Below are 26,083 nucleotides of genomic sequence, written 5' to 3'. Positions count from 1 at the left end.
TTTTTGGTTTGTTTTGTATAAACAGAGAAAAGGAGGTCGAGAAGGGGTTCAAAGATCTAGAAAATAGTATACTTAAAGGGGTATTCCCATCAGGGCATTTACATTTAATTAAATTCATTTGCCTTATGTAAACATTTCTTCAATTGGATGTCAATGAAAAAAATGTTCCTGTGTGAAGATAATTTCTCATAAATGTAGTCATGTTGTCCCATAGAAACGAGATGGCTTCCTCGGATACGACCACGTCACACTCTGGCAGCGGTGGCCAGACTTGTGCTATAGAGTCCTGCCGGACCACCTGGATTCAGCGATCATTACCACAGGACGGCTGTGGGACATGTAGTAACTCCCGGACATTCTATATACAATAACCTTTTGTTTCTTTGTGCACTCAATCCATCAGAGGTGGTCGTATCCGAGGAAGCCATCTCGTTTCTAAGGGACCATATCACTACATTTATGAGAAATTATCTTCACGCAGGAACATTTTTTTTAATAACATCCAATTGAAGAAATGTTTATATATGGCAGATTAATGAAACTGAATGTGAGTGCCCAGACGAGAATACCCCTTTAACTACCTTTGGACCCTCTTGGATAAATGTAGACCCTCTAGGTGAAAGAAAAGTGGGACTTTAATGGAAAGCCAGCCACCTACCATTCCATGGCCCCAGTGGTACCAGGTCCATGTATCCCAGCATCCATCACAATATATATATAACACATACATGGTGCCGCAAGGGTTAATTTAAAGAGAAAATACATCAGCGTAAAGGAAATGGTGACGCTGTAGACTCTAGAGACAAGTCGCCTGTAGCCTCGAGCGCTGGGAGGAAATACATTATTTCCCAGTACAGTACAAAGGTAACATAGAGTCTACAAGTACACAGACAATGGAGGGTGGGCAGGTCAGTGCTGATAATGGACGCCATATAGAGGGGTAGGTAGGTGAGATATAGTTTAACTATTCCAGCACCTTATACCCTGACAGTGTGATTATTGTACAATGGAACACTGATGATTACTACATATAGCAGCCACTACTTAAGTGTAGCAACCCAGCTTTCCACAGACCCTGAATGTCATATACCCAAGGCCCGAAGGGTCACAGGAAATACATTAACAACATAATAACTCAGTTTCTTGTCTCTTTCTAGATAGAGGTTCCAGTGAGCAGCGATCCTACAGAAATGGCAGGTAAGATGGTAACTCTCGCCCCTGCCCCATTCTTCTGACTATCTGTCTGTGCCATTGTCAGCCTTTGGCTTCCACTATTTGTCAGCGACACTACAATATGTCCTCCAGCCAGTATAGATGGGAAGAGGAGTAACATAGTACATGAAGGTGACATTTTATTGAATTGGCAGATTGTATTTCTCCCGAAAGAAACACCAGCAACAATCATTTTTATGCATAGCGGAGAAATAGTAGTCGGAAATAAATGTGGATTTATAAAGTGGTCCATTATTGGACAGTTTGGGCTCATAAGCGATGCCATCGGTGCCTAGTTCATACGTATCTCTTACACTTATACCATGCAGTGTCCGGTATTGGCCAGTTTTATTACCATATTTTTCGAACTATAAATCGTACCGGATTATAAGGCGCACCATCAATAAATGCCTGCTAAAACGTCTAGGTTCATATATAAGGCGCAGTGCATTATAAGGCGCACCTGAATATAAGGATGAATGACCAGCAGGTGGCAGACCTGTGCACAGTTCAAGGAAGCTGTTGTCTAAGTGCAGTTCATATATAAGGCGCACCTTTGATTTCTGAGAAAATCAAAGGATTTTTTGTGCGCCTTATAGTCCGAAAAATACGGTATACTTTTGTGTATGCAGTCAGTAGGCGTCTCCTCACACTGCTGTGCTCTGTGTGTTAAGCTGCTTCATAGTCCTTCCCTTCTGCTCTGATTTAAAGCTGTAGCATGCTCCTATTGGACACTACAGCAGTCAGAGGAAAGGGAATCGTGGTGCATGGTGTGAGAGAATCGCCAAGTGCTCTTGAAATCCTGGAATATAAATGCATTTTTTTCACAGTCCTGCTGCTACTAACATCTCACACAATATGGTTACAAAGGATTTCCAGAGACAATGCCTAATGCTGTCTGCAGTACCACATGGTCACAACGACAGATTCCCTTTAATAAGCTGTAGAAGATGTAAGATCATCCACTAGTTTTTAACATGATGCTTAATCTCTCCTTTGGGGGACAGTGTACATATTATAGGGGTTATAGAACTGCCTGCTTCTGGCTGTGTACACTTAGTAATATCAGAGGATTTATGTGGGGGCCAGAGACCCCCTCATCAGTAACTCTTATTTCAGGGGACACTTCTAATAAGCAGCTGTGCAGGTGAACATCTTATTACGCCTCCTCCTTATAAATACAGGTTTTTTAAAATAGAAATGCCCTTTAAGTGAAACAGACGGAGAGAATCTGATATTCTCAGACACACACCGCAGAGACCTCTCCCAGCCAAAGTGCAGTACTTTCAAGCCAGGCAAATGTTAGCGGCCACCCCACACAACCCCCCTGACCACTATTTATAGCTGTGTAAGTACATGTTACACCAACATATGTTACTCCAAATACCAGCTAACACTGTATGCGCTACTCCCTGATACTTACAATTCTCTGGGGTTTTTTGATCAGATCCTTTGATTTTTTTTCCCCAAGATAAGCAGCACCAGAAGTATCTTAAAAACGATTATCATCATCTGTAGATTAGTTTTGTGATAATTAATATGGCTACCATTATAGGAATTATCACCCAGCTTTCCCACTCTCCAATTTATACAGTGCAGAAACCGGGTGACAAAATAAAGAAAGCAAATCAAATTCATCAATTTAAGAAAAAAGTTGGGCACGGAGCCCAGTGAGAGCTGTATTGTTCAAGACAATGTCAAATGGACTGATATATCTAAATGCCCGCATAAGCTAACATGTATTCCCAGATGAGATGTGTGGATAATGCAGTAATGGGTTAAATAGGGCGCTATAGGACATCCTAAGGTGCCTCTGAGGATACCCTCTGATAAAAAACTACATTTTACTGGAACTTACCATTTCATTTTAAGCGTACTAAGTGGCTGTAAGGCACACAAATTAGAAAATGGCATTTCATGTGTTTTACCCAGATCCTAAAACCCGGAAAATTACAGAAAACATATGCAACGTGATTCACCACAATTTTTTTAATAATAAAATAAACTTTTTCTTGAGAAATGATGGTCAGGTTGTAGTATTAGACAGTTAGGATCACTGCTTGCTGTCATTGTTTATACCAGTAAACGGCCACAGCGTCTCCGGGGCGACAGGCAGGCTGCCACCGACCACAAGGCCCGGCCTCAGGGAGGAGAGCGGTGGTTGCCAGAACAGCAGAAAACTAACAAACTTCTCTCCTACTTTTCTAACTCTAAAAAGTCCTGTGACTCTGCCATGATAGAGCCGCTTACTAGTCTGCAGGTGTAAGGGGGATTCTGAGGTAACGCTACACAATGGGGGCAGGCTGCTGTCGAGGAACCAAAACATCTCCCCAGACACCCGAAGAAGGTAACAATACAATAGAATATTTTTCCTGTTGTGCTGGAATTTTTTCCCTGACCCCATATGAGGCCTTTATTGTCATCGGTGCACAACGATCGGATTAAGGGACCCCTAGCTGCCCCCTATTTTTAAGTAATTTCCCTTATTATGGCTACAATTTTTGACCTATGACCCCCCTATTGTGGATTATGTATTTTTGAGTTACGACCCTTTATTGGGGTTAGTAATTTTTATTCAGGTTTCCTATCGTGGTTTATATTTTTTAATCATGTTTCTTATTGTGGCTATTTTTTTTTTGTTTTTTGTCGAGTTCCCCATTTTGGCTAGTATTTTTTTAGTCACCCCGAGTTAGACGTATGAACAGGGGTGGCTGAGGTTTATCTGGAAGAGATCACGTAGGACATTGGGAAAGACTTAAAAACTGACTATGGATTTGTGACCCATGGCAACCAATCACAGAGCAGCTTTGATGTTCAAACTGCAGAAAACAAAATGGAAGCTGTTCTGTAATTGGTTTCTATGGGCAATTATTAATTTTGAGGCCTACTCTGTTTTGTGGAAACCAGAAAATTAGCAAAGTGTGTTCATTTGAAGGACAATCCTTTACATTTTTGTTGAGGTTTCTCCAAAAAATTATGTAATGTCAGAAGATGTAGCAATGTCCTTCAGCACTGTATTCACTTCCTACCAAGTTTACTGCTATACACAGTATGGTGGTTGTGTCTGGTACTAAAGCTCAGATCTTATTCACTAGGATGGGACTGAGCTGCACACAGGTTATGTGCATATAGAAATGGCTGCAATTCCTGAGGGGTTTTCCGTGAACTGCTATGAGTACATTGGTGACCTAACATCAGGACTTGTGCGTGTTGGACCCAAATAAAACACCTATCCCAAGGACGATAGGATCTCAGAGTTAGATTTTGGTGGATTTGCCATAAGATCTAAAATTGCTCAGAATGTAATGGCCTGGTGGGATCAAGAACGTGATTATAATTAAAGTAGACTCATTTATTACACTTTTTATGTTTTTTTAGAAAAATTAAAGAACAGCAAGATCATCTTTGTGGTCGGTGAGTATCAGATGTAATTATCATCTATACATACATGTACTGATGAGCTATATGTAAGTGTACTGGTAAACTATACATGTATACATCTACTAATGATCTACTCATATGTGTACTAATCATCTATACATTTGCGTATAGGTAAACTATACAAACACAAAGGGGGAGATTTATTGCGGCTTCTACACCAGTTTTCTGGCTTAGCAGTGAAATAATTGTGAATTCTTGCGCTGTGCTAAAATTTGCAACTACAATAGCGAATACTAAACACAAAAAAGGAGTTAGCCACATTTCTCTATCACAAAATCATTTGCTTAACCATTGATAAAATCCATATCATATACATACGGTAAATTTAAAAAAAAAATAATAAAAAAAATTTCCATCATGGTTGTTTCTGGATAATGTTTCTGACTTATCTGGAATTAGCATTTTTAAAATGTATGTCCCTTAGGCTACATTCACACACACGTATGGGGGACGTATATACAGCGTATGTACGTCCCCCATTGCCGACAATGGGCGCAAGGTGACGTACGGGAGCGGTACGGGAGCCTCAGGCTACTTTCACGCTGGGGAGAGGAGGAAGGGGCTGAGCGCTGCTCACCCCTGCCCCTCTCCATAGTAATATAAGGTGCAAGGTGCCGTATTCCGACGAAAGATATGACATTTACTGAGCGGTAAGGTACCGCAGGTGTGGCATGTACGCCACCTGCGCCCATTGCCGGCTATGGGGGGCGTATATACTCCATATATACTTCTCCCATACATGTGTGTGAATGTAGCCTTATATTGTATGAATTTTATTCACATGCTAAACTGTAGGTGCTCCTTGGAGGAATAAAGGACCTAGCCTTTAAATAGATGATTGTGCATTAATACAATAATGAATACACCAACTCCACACCATGGGGGCGTGAAGGCCGTGTAGACGGGTGCCTGCGTTCTTTTTAATAAAGCAGCTAACTTTAATTTGTTGGATTTTATGCATAAAGGTCGGGCCTGACAAAGTTTTGCCCATCGGCCGCGCCGCCTGCTGATACAACAAGAGGGTGTCCGGAGTGACGGGGGAGTGGGGATGCCGCAATCAAACATATGATACATCTTCCCTATTTTACTACCATTTTTTTTAAAATCACAGTTAAGACATAAAAAAAAGTCTCTACAATTACGGTAGTACAAGAAACTAGACAGAGTGGCGATAATTCCTCCTCCTAGAGACATAGTGCTAAATCATGTGTTATACATGGCTATCACAGACCTGATACAAATGTCTATAATCTGAAGTGTAATACAGAGCAAATAAAATAGTATAATACAATTACATCAATTTTATAAATTTAGTCCCGAAAAAATATTACAGGGTCCCAGGAATACAAGATATGAGAAGTTTAAACAGTCCTAAAGCCATAAAAGTGTAATTTAAGTAGCAGTCTAGAGGCTGTTGGGTCAACATCAAAAAAAGTTAAAGTTTCTTATTACACTACATATGTGGGGAACTTTCTTTCTCGCATCAAGTAGTTATGACAAGTATTTATTCTTGACATCTTTAGGAGGACCAGGCTCCGGCAAGGGGACTCAGTGTGAGAGGATTGTCCAAAAATATGGCTACACCCATCTGTCTACTGGAGACCTCTTGAGAGCTGAAGTGTCCTCAGGAACAGAGAGAGGGAAGACCCTGTCTGCCATCATGGAGAGGGGGGAGCTGGTGCCTTTGGTGAGTCCCACATTAAGACTGATCCACATGAAAACAGTCTGATTTGTATATAATATCCCATGTAAATATTTGTTTAAAAACTTCCTCCGTTATTCCACTAGGTGGAGCTATTTCCTAACTATCCCCTTATATATTAATACTCTATACGTACATTGATCTAATTGGCGCCTATTTCCACTCCATATATTAAATTATACCCGTCCTGTGTGTATCTCATACACCGAGCTGAATGGTGAGGTCATGTATGGCAAATGTTTTGTTTCTGTTGTGACCGGGAACACATTCATAGACGGTAAGACGGTTTAATGAAAGGAAAAAACATTGAATTAAGGATATAGAGGAAATCAAAGTCTTATTAGAGATCTCAGTGCAAGACCCGAGGCAGGTCAGCTCTGGGGAAGAGGGAGGGGGATGAAATGTCCTGTTTACGGGTTTTTTCTTATATTTATGGTGGTACGTGTACTTTTCTAAGTAACGATCAAATCTTCATTAGTCAAGTGTCTCTTCCTTCCCCAGGACACAGTTCTGGACATGCTCCGAGACGCTATGGTCGCCAAGGCTGACACCTCAAAAGGATACCTCATAGATGGATACCCACGTGAGGTCAAGCAGGGAGAAGAGTTTGAGAAGAAGGTGAGGAACGTGCCGTCTTACACTTGTCTTCCTTTTAGACACACGGAACAAATTGACTCCTATGTCTTCAGACATCTCAAGTTTTGGCGTAAACAAACGTAACCCAGGTCATTATAATATTCACACAACAGATGGATGCGGTAATTCTGCAAACATCAGAAACTGAACTGACTGGTGTCTTCTGCGTTTCATGCTGCTATATTGCTGCAAGCAATAAAGACATGATGTAGATCATTAATCTACCTGCGGGTTTTCACGTACCCCTTGCCCGGTATTCATATTGAATGCTGCCAACATGTTGTGACCCCATGCATTAATAAAGGACGCTTACCACCAGGATTAAGGATGGTAAACCAAGCACACTGACATACTGGTGCATGCCTCCTCTGGCAGGATCTGCTCTTCTTGTGCTATTGGCACCTTCGGAGCCCGGAGCACCTCTGGTTCATTTGCATAATATTTTAAAACCCTTTTTTAAAATAAAAAAACTGGGTCCTAAAAAGCTAAAGGAAAAGCAGAACCTGCCAGAGGGGGCACACACCAGCATGTAAGTGTGCTTGGTTTACAATCCTTCATCCTGGTGGTAGATTTCCTTTGGTACAATGGTAACATTATGGCATTTCATTTAGCATTACCATTTTTGTTGTCAGAAGTATTCACTGACCCCCATATTCACTGTACAAGTTGCTGGAAGCAATTAAAATGCAATGTTGGATCAGTAAAATATGGACCATACAAAACACTGTGCAGGGACTAGTCCCAGCATTCTCTGCAGAACTACTATCCTGTAGTGTATTATAATCGTTTTTTCAGTAGGGGACGGCAGTGTTTTTTTCCCCTTTGTGCGCCTCTTGCACATAAATTTATGAAGTGTCGGCACCACAATATTGGTGTTTTCTGGCAGATTCAACTTTTTGTATTTTTTGGCACAAAATTTTGTACTGCTTGTGAATCCAACAGTTTTGTGGCACAAAAAAAGAGCAGCTAAAAGCTGGTCTAGGTAGTTCTAAACCTTTTAGTCCGTGCACCAATTCATTAATCCTTTGCTCCACAAAGTCTGTGCCAACACATCCATATTTCATGCCTGAACATGGTCATCTAATACCGGCCTTAGATAGTGAACTAAACCTATGTCCTTGGTGGAGGAGAGCCTAAAACCATATTGGACGGTTTGTGCAATGTCATTCCTGAGCTCAGAGAAAGATTTAACATACAAAATGTGCAATGACCTGGGATGGTAAGGAAATCCGTCAAGATAACTCCTGACCCCAGATAAATGCATTCTATGGTATCTACACTTACAGCCTCCAAATAAAAACAGATAAAAAAAGATACAAAAACATCCAAAATCCAAAGCAAATGTTTGTGGTGATGTCACAAAGTGTGATGCCTGATAACATTACAGCTGTCTGGACATTCCCACAAGATTTGGGACTTGTGAATTCCATTATGTACAACCCCCCATGTCTGTCACCCCCCACCAAATGTGTATCATGTCAAATCAATTATACATTTATGTATCCTCACTATAAAGCTACGTGCTCACAAACCTGGGCAATATTGGGCCGCAAACAACCGATCTGAGGCAGCTATGACAGTAGAAACAACTGCGGAGGCTCAGGGAGATGGCCAGAAGTGGGGTCATAGAAGCGACAGCCTTTGTGTACGAGTCCATAGAAATACATGGGGATATGTGCCATCCGCCAAAACCAAAGAAAACTAAACAGTAAAAAATAAGGCCAAACAACAATTTTTTGCTCACTGCCAGATATAAATGCAATACGAGTGTCACTATTTTGCCATTATTATAATGGAATATAACAGAAGTCTATAGTACTGATGTATACTCAACCTAAGGCCCCCTTTACTCAAACGTATGCTGGGACCTGGGCATAGCATACGTTCGGGTGGAGGGGGTAAGCGCTCATTTGCCCTCCTCTCTCCATAGGGAAATGTGCACCCAGGCACTAGGCACTAGGCTCTAGCTTTTTTCGGATGACGGCACAGTACGGTGAAACACATGTGTGCTCACCATATCATGCACAATGCACTTCTTTGCAGCCATTTGTACGGCTAGCATAAGGCCATCATATACGGTTCGTTAAAGGGGCCAGAGGCCTTATTCACACCACCGTGTGTGTATATGCGGACCGTTGTTTGCAGCCCATGTCAAGTGAAAATGACCGACCGCGGCGAGGTCCGATGCATGCACCACACCATGAACTTGTCTAATAGAAGGCTAGATCATATTGAGGACTGTGCATGAGGACTAAGACATCGGTAACATCTTGTAATGAGGTAAATTAATAATTCAGTCAGGGTGCATTCGTGGTTTTCGATCAGATTGTAGAGGCGATTGTGTGCTTTTTTCTTCTACTCAAAGTAAAGCATTGATTCTGGGTGGATTTTGACATCTGCATCAAAATCTACTGAATAAATACCAGTCCACGGGAGGCATCGGCATGGGGTTGCTTAAAATGTATGACTTTTTCAGACAAAAATGTGCAACTTTTCAGACAAAAGTATTGCAAAACCAACAGACTCACATGCGGTTTTAGAGATATGTTTTTAAATGTTCGCTTGGGTTTGTGTTTTTAAAAACATAATGCTTGATGGCAAAAAGGCTATATGCAAATCTGAAGCGTTTTACAAGGATGCAAAAACGTAATGAAAAAAACCCACCGAAAACGCCACATATGTCACCGGTCTAAGGGTCCAGTCACACGTACCACCTCGGCCCAATCGCATATACGTTTGTATGGAAACTAAAACAATGCAGGACATTGGGTTCTGGTTACTGATTGCTTGCGTTTCCAAACAAATCACCCTCTTCTGTACGATTGTGAATGGGGCACTAACGGTACGTTTTCTAGATTTAAGATAAATTTCCCCCTCAGATTCTGCTGTACTAAACCCACTTAGGACATAGCACAGTGGTGGTAATTGCTGGGTAGTCTAGGTGGCCATTGCCCTCCAGGAGCAGGACCCAAACCGCCTATATGGTAATCTGCCAGTGCTTGTATGTATGGCACATGACCATTGGAACCTATAATAAATTGACGCAGCCACAAAAATTTAAAAGCAGAGGGTAATAGAGAGAACAGGAGCATCAGGGGGACCATAACATGTCTTTATATGTTATGGGCCTCCAATATGAGAACATTACAATAAATAATACATTATAATAATAATAATTCTTTATTTATATAGCGCGCACACAGATTACGTAGCACTGCACAGAGTTTGCCAAATCAGTCCCTGTCCCCAATGGGGCTCACAATCTGATCAACCTACCAGAATATTTTGGAGTGTGGGAGGAAACCCACACAAACAGGGAGAGAACATACAAACTCTTTGCAGATGTAGACCTGGATGGGACTTGAACCCAGGACCCTATGGCCATTCCTCAGATCATTGACCCCCTCATGCTTTATTCCATACATTGACATAATCCTATTAATAACTCCTTGCTTGCTATCATTCATGTCTTGTCTGCATCTTACCATCATCCCACTTGTTTTCTCTTGTTATTGTAGATTGCTCCCCCATCACTGCTGCTGTACATTGACGCCGGCTCTGACACAATGGTGAAACGATTGTTGAAACGCGGAGAGACCAGCGGCCGCGCTGATGACAATGAAGCCACCATTAAGAAGAGACTGGAAACCTATTACAAAGCCACAGAACCCGTCATTGCCCTGTACGAGAGCAGAGGCATCGTGAGAAAGGTATGGTGTCCGGAAAAAAAAATCACACACTTATATATAGCCTGTAAATGCACAATCCACAATTGCAGTATATCCCACCCAAGTAGAGGGATCCAACATAGAGCTGGAGTCCAAACCCGGGAATCCGGCTCTAGGATATTGCAATTCTTCTGATCTTATTAATAACACTTTATTGCAGAGAAAGCTGATTTTCCATAGTGTATAATGAAAGAACAACCTTAAAAGGGGGATATCTTCATAATGTGATTCAGCATCTGTTTGAGGGTTCCTAGTCTCCGACGATCATCCTTATATGATTAATTCATATTGATTACCTATTCATAAGAACAGCTCCACTTTCTCTGAAGTGGCAGGAGTGGATAACTGCAGCTTAGCTCCTATTTAATAGCTCCTGGTAAAAATGGCTGCTTTCTTCCAAAAACAGTGCCGCGCCTGATCATGGTTTGCACCGGCATTGCAACTAATCTCCATTCATCTCTATGCAGCAGACCATGGTCACGGTTTTTATTTCCAGCTTTAGGCCACATTCATGCGATGCGTTTTGCTAAATCGTGATGGAAACCTAATGCTACCTCAACATGTGGTCATGGGGGAAGCCTCTCAAAACTCACTAGGTGAATGCGGCCTTACTGAGCAATATGTATGAAGTGAAACATTGCGGCTATTTTGTAGCAACAGCGCCACACTTGTCCAAAAGGCTGTCTTAGTTATTGCGGCTGCATTTGAATCACCAGAATTAATGTTTGGTTTATCTTGTCAACAGATCAACGCAGAAGGATCAGTAGACGACGTCTTCAAACAAGTCAGCGAAGCCCTTGACGCCCTTAAATAAACAGCGAAGGCGAACAAAAAAACACAAATTATGCCTTATTCTTCTCTGTACACAACATTCTTTTGCCTTATTCTCTGATCCCCCCCACACCATCCCAAAAAAAAAAATACAGATCATCCATAAACAAACAAGAACAAACTTAGCCCGGATTGTTTGAACATTGGACCAGGTCAATGTCGCTCTGCTTGCCAATCGCTGGTCTCACACGTCATACGGTCCTGTCCAGAGACTTGAAAGAATTCGCCCTTCTTCCCGTAGGAAGGTGCGCTCTGCAACCCCGATCCCCTTCTGTCTGTTGATATCCTCACTCTCTTCCTGTTTTCCTGAGCAGTAAACGACTTCAAGGAAACATTGCAGGTCCCTTTGCCTTGGCTCCGGTTATTCCTGCACTTTTCCACTCTCTCCGGCTGGAGACATTCCTTTCCAGTACAGGAAAAGCTTGTTTAAAATATGCGTCACCTCCACGGCTCCCCATGACTGCCTATCACTCGCGTGGCCCCGCTCTAAGTGACACCATCATAAGAGTCTCACCAAGGGGTTAAGCTGAAGTTAGCGTTTAAGGCAATTTCCTCTTGGAAGCCTTCTATCTCCTTGTAGAAAGCTGGAACGTCACCTTTGACCTTGATATGAAGGGACAGGCTAGTGGGGGGCTGCGGCAGAGAGGAAGAGTGCTAGACCGGATACCACATTGTCTTCTGGGAGGTGTCCCAACATGAAATGATGCATTTGTCACTTATTATTTCAGCAGAAAGTGATACAAAGTAACCATACAATAATTTCATCGGAATGTTCAGAAAGGAAGAGATACTTAACCTCTTAACTGCCCGAGGTCACATATTGTTGTTTTTGGTGAAATCTGCTCATATTCATTAGTTAGGTGCTAAGTCCTTCAACCTTCAGGGGCTGCCAGCCTTGTCCTTTGTGTCACCCGCCCTGATATATGCCAGGAAAGGAGATGATGTGACCTCTCCAGGAGACACACAACATGAAAAATGCGAGGGATGGATCCTTATATAGGTTTTGTTTCAGAAATAAAAAATATTGAATTTAAGAAAGGTCGTCAACATAAGACGTGTGGCGTCCCCATCAATCATCACATCCATTGGTCGGTTGCGGCATAGTCCTAGTCAAGGGAACGGGGCTGAGCTGCAATACCAAGCACAGCCACTGTACAATATACGGCATAGTACTTGGTAAGGAGTAAAGAGACTGCAGCATTCATCAGTAAGATTCTCTGATCTAAGGATAAGTCATCAATATCAGTTTAATTTTAGGCAAACATTTTAGTGAAGTTTATTTTTTGGCTTTAAAGAAGCAGAATATGACAGTAGAATGGATTAATAATTCAGCTGTGTATCCACTAGGACACGTACCGCCATGTGCCATAGGGTTCACAGAGAAATAGATGGAGGATAACTTTATGGTTGTATATGGGAGCTACAGTGACTCACTGAAGCACCATATGGCAGCACTAGCATATGAAGCCATAACACAAACCTGTAGAGACACTATGGGCCACAATTACTAAAGCCCCTGCACCAGTTTTCTGTTGGATTTTGTACATTCTTTCTAATGCAGAATACTTGGTATTTAATAAGTTTTAGAGCCACATGTGTGTCTCAAGCAACTCAATTATGTCTCGGTTGCACTATACCAGACGCAACACAAATTTCTGCGTATGAAGGGGTGTTCCGGGGCACAGTCGGACCTTAGGACACATTCATCACGCAGAGTTAACAGAATTGTGTTGCACTCCCCATGTTAAAGATGCACCAAAAATAGTTGGTGCACTCTGTCGGGGCAGTGCAGGGGGCACCAGATTCATGCAGAGCGGGTGCCACGACCGTGATCCATGCATATTACATTCCTCTAATATGTATGGCCAGCTTGGAGGGGTGGTCCAGGATTTATATCCTCAGCACAGGCCATAAATACTCTGCCTGTGCACTGATCAGCTATTGAGGTTCAGCACACATGACACCCACATGTACAAACATCAATGTAAACTGATACTGCTCCCTAGGGAAAATGTATTACAAAATGTGTGCAGTATAACGATCCCTATCAGCCACTTACAGAATCGATATAAGCAAGAACAGAACACTCTGATAGATACCACCAAATTATGTGTAGTGGCCATGCTGCGTAACTGCAGGCTCAGCTCTTACTGAAATAAATGGAAGCTGTTTCTGCAGTAACAGGGTATGGCCACTGTGCCACACCTAGACATTGTAGAGGTTGGGTATCAGCACTCAACCTTTAAATATTTATGTACTATCCTGGATATACACCAGCAATATAAGATTCTGGACAAGCCCTTTAAGCCTCTAACTAATGTAATTAAGCAGTTGTGAAGTAAAAACACAATGTGAGGTTTTTATACCCAAGTGCACAGATTATGTGCCATAGGGACCTTTAGGACCACCTAAATCACTGCGATCAAAGTGCAACTACTTCCTCTACACCCCTTTATGACAAAAAACCTAATAAAATATACAAAATGAATCGAAACTGTGAACTCTAGGACAAGATGTGAAAGCTGCACGCTCAGCACAAATCATTTCCCTATGAGGAGAAGAAGTGCAGATGTTTGCAGGTCATTGCTCCGGGGTTAAATGGTTCCATGGTAAATTCATCATAAATGTATCATTAGTCTCTAATACAGTATCTGGAGATCCGATGTGGGTGGTCCCGAGACAGAACTATGGGCTGCTTAAAGGAGCCGGTCCACAAACAACAGTACCATGGGCTGTCTACATAGACTATACAGGATTAATACTGGATTAAATATATTAAAATATGCAACAATGAAGTCAATCTAGAAAAGGAAAGCTGCAGTGTAAAGCATAGGGGACAGGCAAAAGAGGAAATCTTAAAACCACATGTTCAAGCAACTCAAGAAATACTGCTCTCTATGGGATATATATAAATAATACAATAATAATAAATAATATTTATATTACAAAAGCAATAACGCAGCCAAATCCTTATAAGCCGCTTACAGTACGATCAGTAGGCATTAACCCCTCACAGCTCACCAAACATTGATTCAAAGTGACTGATCATATCACTGACAATATCATTCCATCCCTATGATGTGTACCACATGTCCCAGAATGCCATCTGTCAGCTCTGTGGATACATGGGGTATGACAGTTTGATAGAGCGGCTCAATACAAGGTAGCAAAAAACGAGGGAAGAACATGGGATTCCTCTATCTGTTCTGTGCCACCACCGACCTGAAGATTAGACATGACAACACACATAAATTACCTTCATCTGGAAAAGACAAGTCACTTTGACAAATGTGCAGAGCCCGGCTAAATGAATCTAATATTACTGCATAATCCACTTATACAGACATCATGTGAAGGGTTAACAGAGGTGAAACTAATGTTCCCTATACATTAAATATGTAATCCTGATAACATTAAAATCTAATCAGCAAAAGCAGAGATGTAACACATGTAACACAGGGGCAAAACGGGTAACAAAGACTGCACCCAGGCTTTAATTTTCCTTATTCTCAGAATAATACACACAGTGATGTCACAGTACAGGGATAATACACACAGTGATGTCACAGTACAGGGATAATACACACATTGATGTAACAGTACAGGGATAATACACACAGTGATGTCACAGTACAGAGATAATACACACAGTGATGTCACAGTGCAGGGATAATACACACAGTGATGTCACAGTACAGGGATAATACACACAGTGATGTCACAGTACAGGGATAAAACACACAGTGATGTCACAGTACAGGGATACTACACAGTGATGTCACAGTACAGGGATAATACACACAGTGATGTCATAGTTCAGGGATAATACACACAGTGATGTCACAGTACAGGGATAATACACACAGTGATGTCACAGTACAGGGATAATACACACAGTGATGTCACAGTACAGAGATAATACACACAGTGATGTCACAGTGCAGGGATAATACACACAGTGATGTCACAGTACAGGGATAATACACACAGTGATGTCACAGTACAGGGATAATACACACATTGATGTCACAGTACAGGGATAATACACACAGTGATGTCACAGTACAGGGATAATACACACATTGATGTCACAGTACAGGGATAATACACACAGTGATGTCACAGTACAGGGATAATACACACAGTGATGTCACAGTACAAGGATAATACACACAGTGATGTCACAGTACAAGGATAATACACACAGTGATGTCACAGTACATTAAGAAAAATACAGACAGTGATGTCACAATGCAGGAATTAAACACAAAGAGATTTCACCATACTGGAATTTTACACACAGTGATGTCACAGTACAGGGGCAATGCACACAGTGATGTCACAGTACAGGGGCAATGCACACAGCAATGTCAAAGTACAGGGATAATACACACAGTGATGTCGCAGTACAGAAGTTAGTGCCTCCATTACCTATAGTCAATACTAATAGCATATACATCTTAGTGGAAGCTACTTCTAAAAGGTGAAGCTTTGCTCAGAACATGGCTATCTATTCAGCTCGTCTCCTCTGTCTAGGTGACTATGTTACCCTTTACATGGTTTGTCAGGGACACCAGATTTACCAAAAGTTTATGTAAAACATGATAAAAGTATGACATGATAAGTAAACAGACTGCAACATAACTGTTTTCACTCAAGATATAACTCTCCCATTGGCTTTGCTCCAAAGCATAAAAGTGCTCATCCAGAGCCTTCTGGTTCATGGGGGATATAGCAATCACTCCAATGCAGGCTTAATAATAATATGGATTTCTATAGATACAGATTTTGGGACAAATGGTCTTTAACACTGAGAACAAAAGCTGGAAGTAATTTGTCTTCTCCAAGACGGTAAATAAAACAAAAATAGGTCTGAAGATTGCTTTAACGTATAAGTTTAGATAAACTTCAGTCAGCAAACTAAGAAGCTCAAAAGTTCTGTTATTTGTTAGTTTGGCCACTAGGGGAACTGTGTTATAATCCTTTACTATATGTGATCGGTGGTCACACAATCATATTATCATATGTTCACCACTCACAACATAATTCTACATGGAAGCAGATGGTTAAAAGTTTTTTACACAAAGACAATCTGGTTGTCACCAGAGAACACAGCCTATCCATAATGTATGTTAAATTAGAAAAACTTTTCTGTCTGTACCCCCAAGACAACTCTACATACCACTATGAGCAGTATTAAAAATAAAAGAAAAAACGCAAATGCAAAAAAAAAAAAAATAATTTTCTAAGAAAAATATTCTACCTTTATTGTCAAACCTAACTAAAATAAAAAAAATCTCTGGATCAATACACACACAGCGATACCAGATTTTTATTTATTTTTAATTAAAAAATATTACTTTCCTTTTCAAAATGAAATAGTTTTGGGGAAAAACAAACTTTTTGCACCACCACCTTCCAAGTGCCAGAGCTTTAGAATTTTTAGACAATGTTGCGGTGCGAGGTCATTTATTGTGAAAAGACCTGTAGATTTTATTTGTGCACCCTTGAGGTTCATGAAGTTTTTTGATTGCAATTAATATAGTTTTTTTGTGTGATGGATGATTGGAAAATGTAAATTCGAGCACCGTTTATTTATTTAACTTTTTTGTTGTTGTAATGGGCTAAATACTATTATAGTTTTGTAGCCTGGGTTGGTACGGTTGTGGGGATGTCAAATGTGTGTGACAATTTTTGTGTGTTTTGGTATTATTTGTAACTTTCTTTTAGACTATTGTTTACTATATATATATATATATATACATACACACACACACACACAATATATATATATATTTTTAGAATTAAAAAAAAAAATTTACAGACTACATTGTCCCACAAGGGGACGCTCACATAAGATCTTGTGATCTCATGTATAATGCACTGCACTACTGCTCTGACTTAATAGATAGTTAGCAAAGGTAGCCCTTCACCATTGGGACCCTGTGATCGTTGCAGTGGGGTGGCCGTGTCTAAGGGTGCTGCCACACGGGGTGTTCTTGGACCGTTTTTTAAATGCAGGCGTTTCTGTATGTTTACCATGCATTTGGCTGGGGTTTTTTTTAAGTTTCACAGCTGCTTACACTTCTAGAAATGAAGATGAACAGGTTTGTACCAGCCAAATGCATGGTATCCATACAAAACACATGCTTTATAAAACGCACCAAGAACGGTCCAAGAACGCAAGCGTGTGACAGCACCCTAAGGTGTTAAAGATCAGTGTTAGTGCCGGGGCTGAGTTGTGATAGAATAGGCCAGCGTCGGCGCAAAACGGGCCCTAGGTCCTGCAAACTTCTTCCGATGTGGCCCCATAGAAAATACACTTTTTCAGAATAAAAACTGAGCGGTGTGTTGTACGTATGTACTCAACATAATGAAAATCAAGAAACCAGACAGCTCTGTAATAAAGTTGTATTTCATGGTTAGATTATATTATAGCCTCAGCTCTCGACATTTCACGGAAATATGTTATGCCACAACTACTAAGACATGGCCGTCCACCGAGCCCTGACAATGAACCACAGAGGCCAAGGATCGCCCCGAGATCCACTGCTCAGGTGGGTGAATTCACTTATACTATAAGCCAAGGCATGTTTTCACCCTCTAAATTTGTGTGGTCAATTTAGTGCCAGCAAGCAGAGATGCTGAAATGATGAGAAAGTGACTTCTCCTAATATCAACATATGCTAACAACCCTATCTATTGCCATGTCTCCAATGAGTGCCAGTCTACGATGCCCACCTTATCATGTGTGGCTACAATGGATGACTCTATAAGCAGGCGAAAATTATATTTGAGGAGTGGGTTCCCAAAAACATTGAAAGGCAGAGAAATAAGTTTTTTTCCTGCTTTAAATTGCGCCGGCATCCTGACAAAGTCACTGCGTGCCCCCCTTGATCAGAGGGCGCCAAGCATTGCGTGGGTTAATGCGGAAGGATGAAGGATCTGCTCGGTGTCATAATTGTTGACTTTTGGAGCCATTGTCTTGTCCCTGTGAATAAATCCATCACCATCTTCCCCACCATGTACTGTAAGCACAGTGTGCCCTGCCTGGCATGGATTAGTCCGCTGTCTCGTGCCTGTATATGACGTATTTCCCATCGCCTGTGTTTTCACGTATATCGCCGCAGCCATGTGCTGTTGCCCCCCTCCCCTCTCCTTGTGACACGGTGTCTCTTGACTTATTTGGATAGGTCGCAGTTATAAGGGACGCAGACAGGGCACTTCCTGACCCTTTACTGTCGCCAGTCATATGTTGGGTGACAGACGGGAAATGCCCCCTGCCATTTATTCCTATTGTGCGTTACTTGCACAATTATATCCCAAAAATATCTGTCTCTCCGTTTCCTGCAGGGAGCATTTTCAGACCAGCAATGTCTCCCAAACCACTCCAAAACACCCCGATGGCAGGGCTAAGGGGGCGCGCGGCTCGTGTAGTGAGCTCATTTTGTAGATATGTGGCGATCTCTACATCTCGGGCGCAGTCCCTCCCTTGTTGCGCGTCACCTGCTATTGTTTGCGACGTGTGATATTGTTTAGGGAACTGTTTACATTGTGGGTAAATTTAGTTTGGGTGAAATAAGACTTTTCATCTGAGAGACGTGTGAACCCGCCCCCCCAGACCCCCCCCCCCCCCTGCGGCGTCTCATGTATGAAGTCATTCTTTTTGTCTTGTTGCAAAAAGAGAGGCAAAAGAAAATATACAAAATATTGTTTGGGTTTCTTTTATTATTATTAGATTTAGATTATTTTACAGTCCGGTAGACTAAACTTTGAGCTGGATGAAGTGTGAAAATAAGTTCTGCAGCAACATAACTTTAACTTTTTGGGGTTACATTTCAATAACTATAATTTGTCTGGTAGGTTTTAAGTTTTAAAGTTATCCCCTTTCCATAGGAAATCCCATAGATATTCAATGATCCACCAGCCACTGCATTCACATGAGGAATGGGACCCTCGTTCTTATGATCTCTCAGACCACAACAAAAAAGTTTTTACCTAATCTATGGACAGGTGATAATGATGTAGTGCCATAATTTTTCTCTGATTCTGTTGATATTGCTGCAGGAAGACCAGGGGTTTATGTGTACTTTATACTGGCACAAATAATGTATTACATTTTGTATTAAATATGTTGTACGGCCGATATACGTCCTCCATAGACGTCAATGAGCGCACGGCGCCCTACGGGAGCGGTACGGTGCAGTACCGCTCCGTACCCGGAAAAAGATAGGACCTGTCCTATCTTTTGAAGTAATACGGCGCCGTGCACCATTACTTCCTATGGAGAGGGGCGGGGGTGAGCTGCGCTCACCTCCTCCTCCTCTCCCCGTACACTGCCGTTGCCCGCTACGGTACGGGCGGGCAACGGCAGTGTGAATATAGCCGAATGCTATTTTGTTACAGTTTTTATATGATTTTTTATTTTTTTTTACTAGTCCCATCAGGTAGGGCATGTTATGTCCTTTCTCCTCCATCTTTTAAGTGTAATCTTAATAATGAATTAAATAAATTAAGTAATCGCCTCCGAAACGCGTTGGAATTGTGTCCTTCTGGACTTGCCGTAGTTCGGTGACGTCACCACAAGGCAATATCCGGGACTGTGTTTGGAGGTATAGCCACCGGCCGGGGCTTTCCTCCACGTGTATTGACCATCTACAAGCTCGGATACCAGTGAACCATCTCTTCAAATCCGGTAATATACGAAGATATACCCAGGAACTACCCGACTGTTAACTTCAAGATCGCGCACAGCCTACTGCAAACTGGTCGAACAGCCGGTCGCAGCCACAAATACAGGTACCATATCTCACTGACATCAATGCACACAATACCCTGCTTTGACACATATCAGTAGACAGGTTTTTGATGTATCTTCACTACCTAGTTGGAGTATGGTGAGTGATATTGGCACTGTAATATTGTAACCCTATGCGATTTACTGGCATTATAGCATTGTAGCCCTATGCGATTTACCGGTGTTTCTCGTATATCTTTTGTGGCGCAGGTATCTGAACTATATTTTTCTGTTTTTTTGACGTGGTTCCTTTTGGTAGCCACTTGGTAGTTTGGGTGCAGGTCACCATTCTTAGATACCAGCGACACTAGAAAATACTCATTAATTCTTCTAAATAAGTGCGCCAACCGGAACAATTTTATAAATATGTGTAATCTTGATTATTTAAAAAAAATCACCTTCAAAGTTGTGTGAAAATGAGCAGAGAAGAGTAATTTTTGACTGAGATGAGTCAAGTCAAGGGGGGGGGGGTTGGAGGGGTTGGCTTTAAGGGAATAAGTAACTGATTATAGAGATGTAAAGGTTCTTTCCCACCTCCCCCTTCCCCATCTGTTTCCCCCCAGAACAGGATATAACTATTTTTGTGAGGACGTTAATATGCCAGCCTATACCGTATAATTTTGGACCTCCAAATTGAATAAGGACTCTACCACTGGCAAGAGAGGACTAAAGCTGATAACTGGAACTAAATACATTCTGATAACCTACTTTTCCTTTTCTTTCCCTCCACCTCTTTCCTATGGGTCCTAGACCCAACATTTGTATTGTTTTGTTTTTTTGTGTTTCATAAAATTGGAAATTCAATAAATACAGTTAAAAAAAAAAAAAAGAAATGTAAAGGTTATAACAAGTAATTTATTAAAGAAATGCAAAGGTAATATGAGAAGGTTTTATAACGGATGTATTCTGATTGTGAATAATTTGTACTGTTTTATTGAAGATATAATAAAATATAAAAATGTTAAACTATGGTTTTAACAGTATTTATCTCTGATTCTGTAGCTCACAGAACCACAAACCTGATACAATCTGAAAAGATAGTACCAAGAGCATGTTTCTAGGTACTATAGAGCCTAAGACCAGAGCGTCTGAAGTGACACGCTTCCTGCAGCCTCTAAACTTGACTCATCTCAGGCAAATATGACTCTTCTCTGTTTATTTTCACATGAGATTTTTTTTTTTTTTATAGGTAAATGGTTGACAATTTCCATAAAAAGGAAATTCTAGAAAGTACATTTCATACCTTTCCTAAGGCGGGTAGTAGCACTACAATCTAGTTTATACGTTCCAATAATAATAATTCCTTTATTTATATAGCGCACACAGATTACGCAGCGCTGCACAGAGTTTGTCAAATCAGTCCCTGTCCCCAATGGGGCTCACAATCTAATCAAACTACCAGTATGTTTTGGAGTGTGGGAGGAAACCAGAGGATGCGGAGGAAACCCACACAAACACGGAGAGAACATACAAACTTAAGGGGAGCAGAGGGCCTGATACTGCTGCATATAAAGAGACCAGTGGTATAACAATAGTGGGTTGAGGGCTAATACCTATTTTATATTGGGACCCAGCAACTTCAAGTTACTTCTTTCCGGATTCCAATTTGGGGTACTTACAATTTGTTTTGATCTTTTTTCATTGCATTTTTTTAAGAGAGCATCAGTTTTGACCAATTTTTTTTTTTTATAATGGCGTTCACAGTATTGTTTATCATATATTGTTGTAGATACGGCAGCACACATGCAGCAACAATAATTATGTAGTTATTTTTTAATATTTGACTTATTGTTCCACTTATTTGTGAGTAACTTGTATATTTGACGACTAAGCACTGTAAAGTAACCCCCCATATATAATGCCACTAATTATATAGACGGGGGGGGGGGGGGCTCTTGTTACACCACAGATTGTGACAAAGTGAATACAATAAGGAGTTACGCCGACCTCAGCACTGCTACATCTGAGAACTTATAGCTCCCCCTAGTGGTGGGTAAAAGTAGCCAAAATGTAATCTTTTTACTTAGTATGACAGAAAGCAGAGCTATGTTTTCAGAGCTCTGACCCCCATATAGGTGTGGGGCTCTTGTTACGCAGCAGATTGTGACAAAGTGATCACAATAGTGAGCTGCGCCGATCTCAGCACTGCTACATCTGAGTACTATATGTTATTCAGTATAAACGCAACATAACTTAGATTTTAATGACAACCCCAGTTTCTTCACATCTGGATTTAGAACTTTGGATCTCAGCATTTACAAGATACATTGTACCAAATCCCAGGCTCTGGATATTTATATGGCCTCCTGGGAAGTAAAGTTGCTTTGTGTGAACTTTTCCTTCCATCCAAGGTCAGATTCTCTGGATTATTCCTATCTCCATCTCCCTATAGATCTTCTAGTATTGCTCCAGTGTGGTCAGACGTCACCAGTTATCATTTTACTCCTCTGCGTAGTCTCTTTACATGACCAAATTTATATTTATAAGGACATTTACCACCAAGATGAAGGATTGTAAACCAAACATACTGTATCTGCCATATGTATCTGGCAGGATCCGCTCTTTTAGATTCTTATACCCTGCACCGGGTATGTATTAGTAGGTATGTATTAGTCCATAAAGGTAATTCTCACAACAGCTGCATCCAGGAATACTCACAAAACATCCAGGGAATACCCACTGCTAGGTATAACTGCATAAGGCTATCTTCCAGTATCTCGTATGTGGAAAGAGGCCCTAAGCCACATCCCTAACCATAACCCTACAATGTAAAATATCCCCTTAATTGCCCCCACTGAGTACAATGCCCCCTCCCTGTGGTCCCGACCTCCTACCACCCAGGATAGTGGGACAAACCCCAAGATCCGGGAATGTCCCACTGAAACCTGACGGTTGATGTTATGGTACAAGTCCTACAGACTTATGACCCATTTTGCAGGACGATCCCACAAAAAGATGTGAAGGTTGGGAGGTACGTATAATAATGGGAGTGCACTTCAGAATAGTATTGGTTGAATCTGTTTGACTGGCTGACCATCTTATGTGTAATGGGTTGTCCCGACTTTTCTATGGCACAATAAAGAAGGGGGAGGCAGATGGATTTCACCACAACTGATTCTTTTGTTCTTAGTAGATGCAAAATGTGTCACATTGTATAGTCACATTAATAGAAAAATAAATAATTTGCTCTCAGTATGCAATGATGGCTAAAAGCAAAAAAAATGGTTTATAGCTCCCCCTAGTGGTGGATAAAAGTAGCCAAAATGTAATCTTTTTAACTAGTATGACAGTAAGCAGAGCTATAGATGTGGTGTTATGGTATTATGTGCTCTTTATGACCGTTTTCCCTGGAAGTAGGTTTCATGGATGATCCCAGTTTTCCTATTTTGCTGAGGATTATATTATCAGTGACATTCAGCGGGACCATTGTCTAAAATCTCTTCTCCTCCCCCTAAATATAAAATTGTTTACCTGATAATGACACTGCCATCTGCTCAGGAAATTCTTTCAGCAGCTGTACCCTGCGAGATGATGAGCAGACACACACGAATAAAGATGGAACCACGCTGCTTGATAAACACCATCATTGTATCTTCTCAACCATAGACTCAGGATATCCTCTTCACAGCCCAAAACTGATAACATTACAGAGACGGATCGTAAAGTGCTTCATACAATCTTCTTCTTTAAGGGAAAGTCCAGATAAAACCCATGCGTTCACGTAATTGACTGAATGTGTATTTAACCCATAATGATAACATTTTAGAATGATAAAAGTGGTAAAATTTCTCTTAGATAACCCCCATAGCAGCTTCTATAGCACACATATTACTAGGATACAGGGATATTCCTTTAGCCCCCTAAATGGAGACAATTTAATGGTTAGAAGGTAAAATTTTGATGCAATGTGGAGGAAATGCAAATGAGGTATCGATGTTGTAAAGTGGCGTTCGCTACTTAGTGGTTCCATTAGATTTTCCATATATTTATAATGTAGGGAAATTTAACAAACTGTGTGATATATCAAAAAAAAAATATATTTTTTCCTCCCCAAATCATTTTTTTTGCACACTGAATTTATTGCTAAATCTATTTTGGGTGAAGAGATTGACTACCAGTTTACTGATGGATCAGATTACATGCTACCCATAGTATAATGCTAGGGGGGAAATCTGCATTCACAACTACTGCTTAGTATTTCTCTATAATGTTACACACATGATAATTGATAAGTCACTCTTAATACACCGAAAGGAAAAACAAAAAAGGAACATTTCAAGTAGTCCTTGTCTAATGGATAAGGCTTGTCTGGGACCCTGTTGGAACCCTCATCCCTCTCCACTCAATTCCTTCTCCTCTATACTTGGAAAACCCCCTTTAATACAGCATTGGCTGCATTCAGACATATGTTTGCCCGCTGCACCGTAGCACGGAGGACACACGTCGGCGCTGCTCACCCCCACCCCTTTCCATAGGGATATATGGCGCACGGCGCCGTATGCCAAGAAAAGATAGGGCATATCCTAACTTTCCACGGGCACTCCATACGGCGCCGCACGCCCATTGCCGGCATATGGGGGAAGTCTATACGTTGCCGTGTATACATCCCCCATACGGCCATCTGAATGTAGCCTTACTGTCAGACTCCAGGGGTAGTGGACCCACTGGACCACCATGAACAATGACGTAAGCCGACACCTGGGACCGGAGTCTAAGTGGTACTCTATTTTCACCAGAGCCTGCCGCAAAGCAGGTTGTATTTTCTGCGCCGTGGTACCACCAGGTCATTCCACAGGTGTGACTTTGCCTGTAGGGGTGGCCAAGGCGAGGTACAAAGACGTTGAGCAGAATTGTGGATCGGGGACAGGCCAGAGGTCAGGGAGCACAGGATCGGAGTCGGGGACGTAGCAGAAGGTCAGGACAGGCAGCACGGGATCTAAGTCAATAACGGAACCAAGGTCACAACAGGGAATCACAATAACAGCACAGGGCATAGGAACAAAGCTTTCTCTAGGGCACAAGGCACGAAGATCCGGCAGGGAACACAGGAAGAGGCTCGCAGGCACTTTAAATCTCCAGAAGCCGGGGCGTGTGTGCCCTAGGAGGCAGGGACATGCACACCGGACCGCTGGAGCCAACACATAATCTAGGAAAGGTGTAAGCAGTGGCAGGGCCCGGGGCACAGATAGGAGCATGGGTGCGCCTGCGACTCCACCCGTGACACTTCCATTGAGTTCCATTTGCAAGGAGCTCCCTCTAGTGGTGACTGCAAATTGTTGTGCATGCAACTTTATGGTGCCCCCCTCCCCTTGTTTTACTGTGGCTTCTGTATTAGTTGGGGCCTGATGTTTGAGTTATAAAGGATTACATTTCTTTTACATGCAATAACTGGTATTAGAATTAGAATATATTAGAATATAGAATTATAATATAGCAGTCTGGGTTGGCTCTTTGCAGCCTGGCACAGCAAACCACCATGGCAGCCAACTATTTGGACCATGGACACAGTAACCAAATTCCAAGATTTGGAGATCTTTTTTTGCTAAACCTAAATAGCTACAAATGGACATTCATTTTAGACAGGACCATATATTGTCCGTTTTAAGACCTCTGTCCATTCTTAGACTCATTCGACATTCGGAATCGTTTTGGTGTTAGGAGGTAACTCGCTATCCACCAAACCAAAACAGCTACAAAATGTCCAGAAATTCCAGACAAATAGAACATTAATAAAAT

At 41.5% G+C, this 26,083-nt stretch overlaps 1 protein-coding gene and 1 long non-coding RNA gene across 9 annotated transcripts in view; one reads left to right on the top strand and one right to left on the bottom strand.

The window, feature by feature from the left end:
• AK1 (adenylate kinase 1) overlaps nt 1–11,893 on the top strand; it is a 28,776-nt gene extending 16,883 nt beyond the window's left edge. For 6 of the 7 annotated variants that reach the window (XM_072124168.1, XM_072124170.1, XM_072124175.1 and 3 more), the window contains 6 exons: nt 1,158–1,197; nt 4,591–4,626; nt 6,177–6,340; nt 6,857–6,973; nt 10,510–10,701; nt 11,465–11,893. In XM_072124168.1, coding sequence (XP_071980269.1) covers nt 1,158–1,197; nt 4,591–4,626; nt 6,177–6,340; nt 6,857–6,973; nt 10,510–10,701; nt 11,465–11,533 — 618 coding nt within the window. In that variant the 3' untranslated portion in view covers nt 11,534–11,893. Of the gene's footprint in view, nt 1–1,157; nt 1,198–3,298; nt 3,560–4,590; nt 4,627–6,176; nt 6,341–6,856; nt 6,974–10,509; nt 10,702–11,464 lie in introns of those variants that run through there. The other variant, XM_072124169.1, reaches the window with a different exon arrangement.
• The window catches only part of LOC140077198 (uncharacterized), a 74,555-nt gene that overhangs the window by 10,561 nt on the left and 37,911 nt on the right, over nt 1–26,083 (bottom strand). The window contains exon 1 of one of the 2 annotated variants that reach the window (XR_011849725.1): nt 3,071–3,160. The exons of the other annotated variant lie outside the window; for it this stretch is intronic. This is a non-coding gene — a long non-coding RNA (uncharacterized lncRNA). Of the gene's footprint in view, nt 1–3,070; nt 3,161–26,083 lie in introns of those variants that run through there. 2 annotated transcript variants of the gene reach the window in all.

This window comes from Engystomops pustulosus, chromosome 9 (assembly GCF_040894005.1).
Source record: "Engystomops pustulosus chromosome 9, aEngPut4.maternal, whole genome shotgun sequence".
Classification (NCBI taxonomy): domain Eukaryota; kingdom Metazoa; phylum Chordata; class Amphibia; order Anura; family Leptodactylidae; genus Engystomops; species Engystomops pustulosus.
Note: the sequence above shows the minus strand (reverse complement) of the source record. Positions and strands in the feature narration are given on the sequence as shown.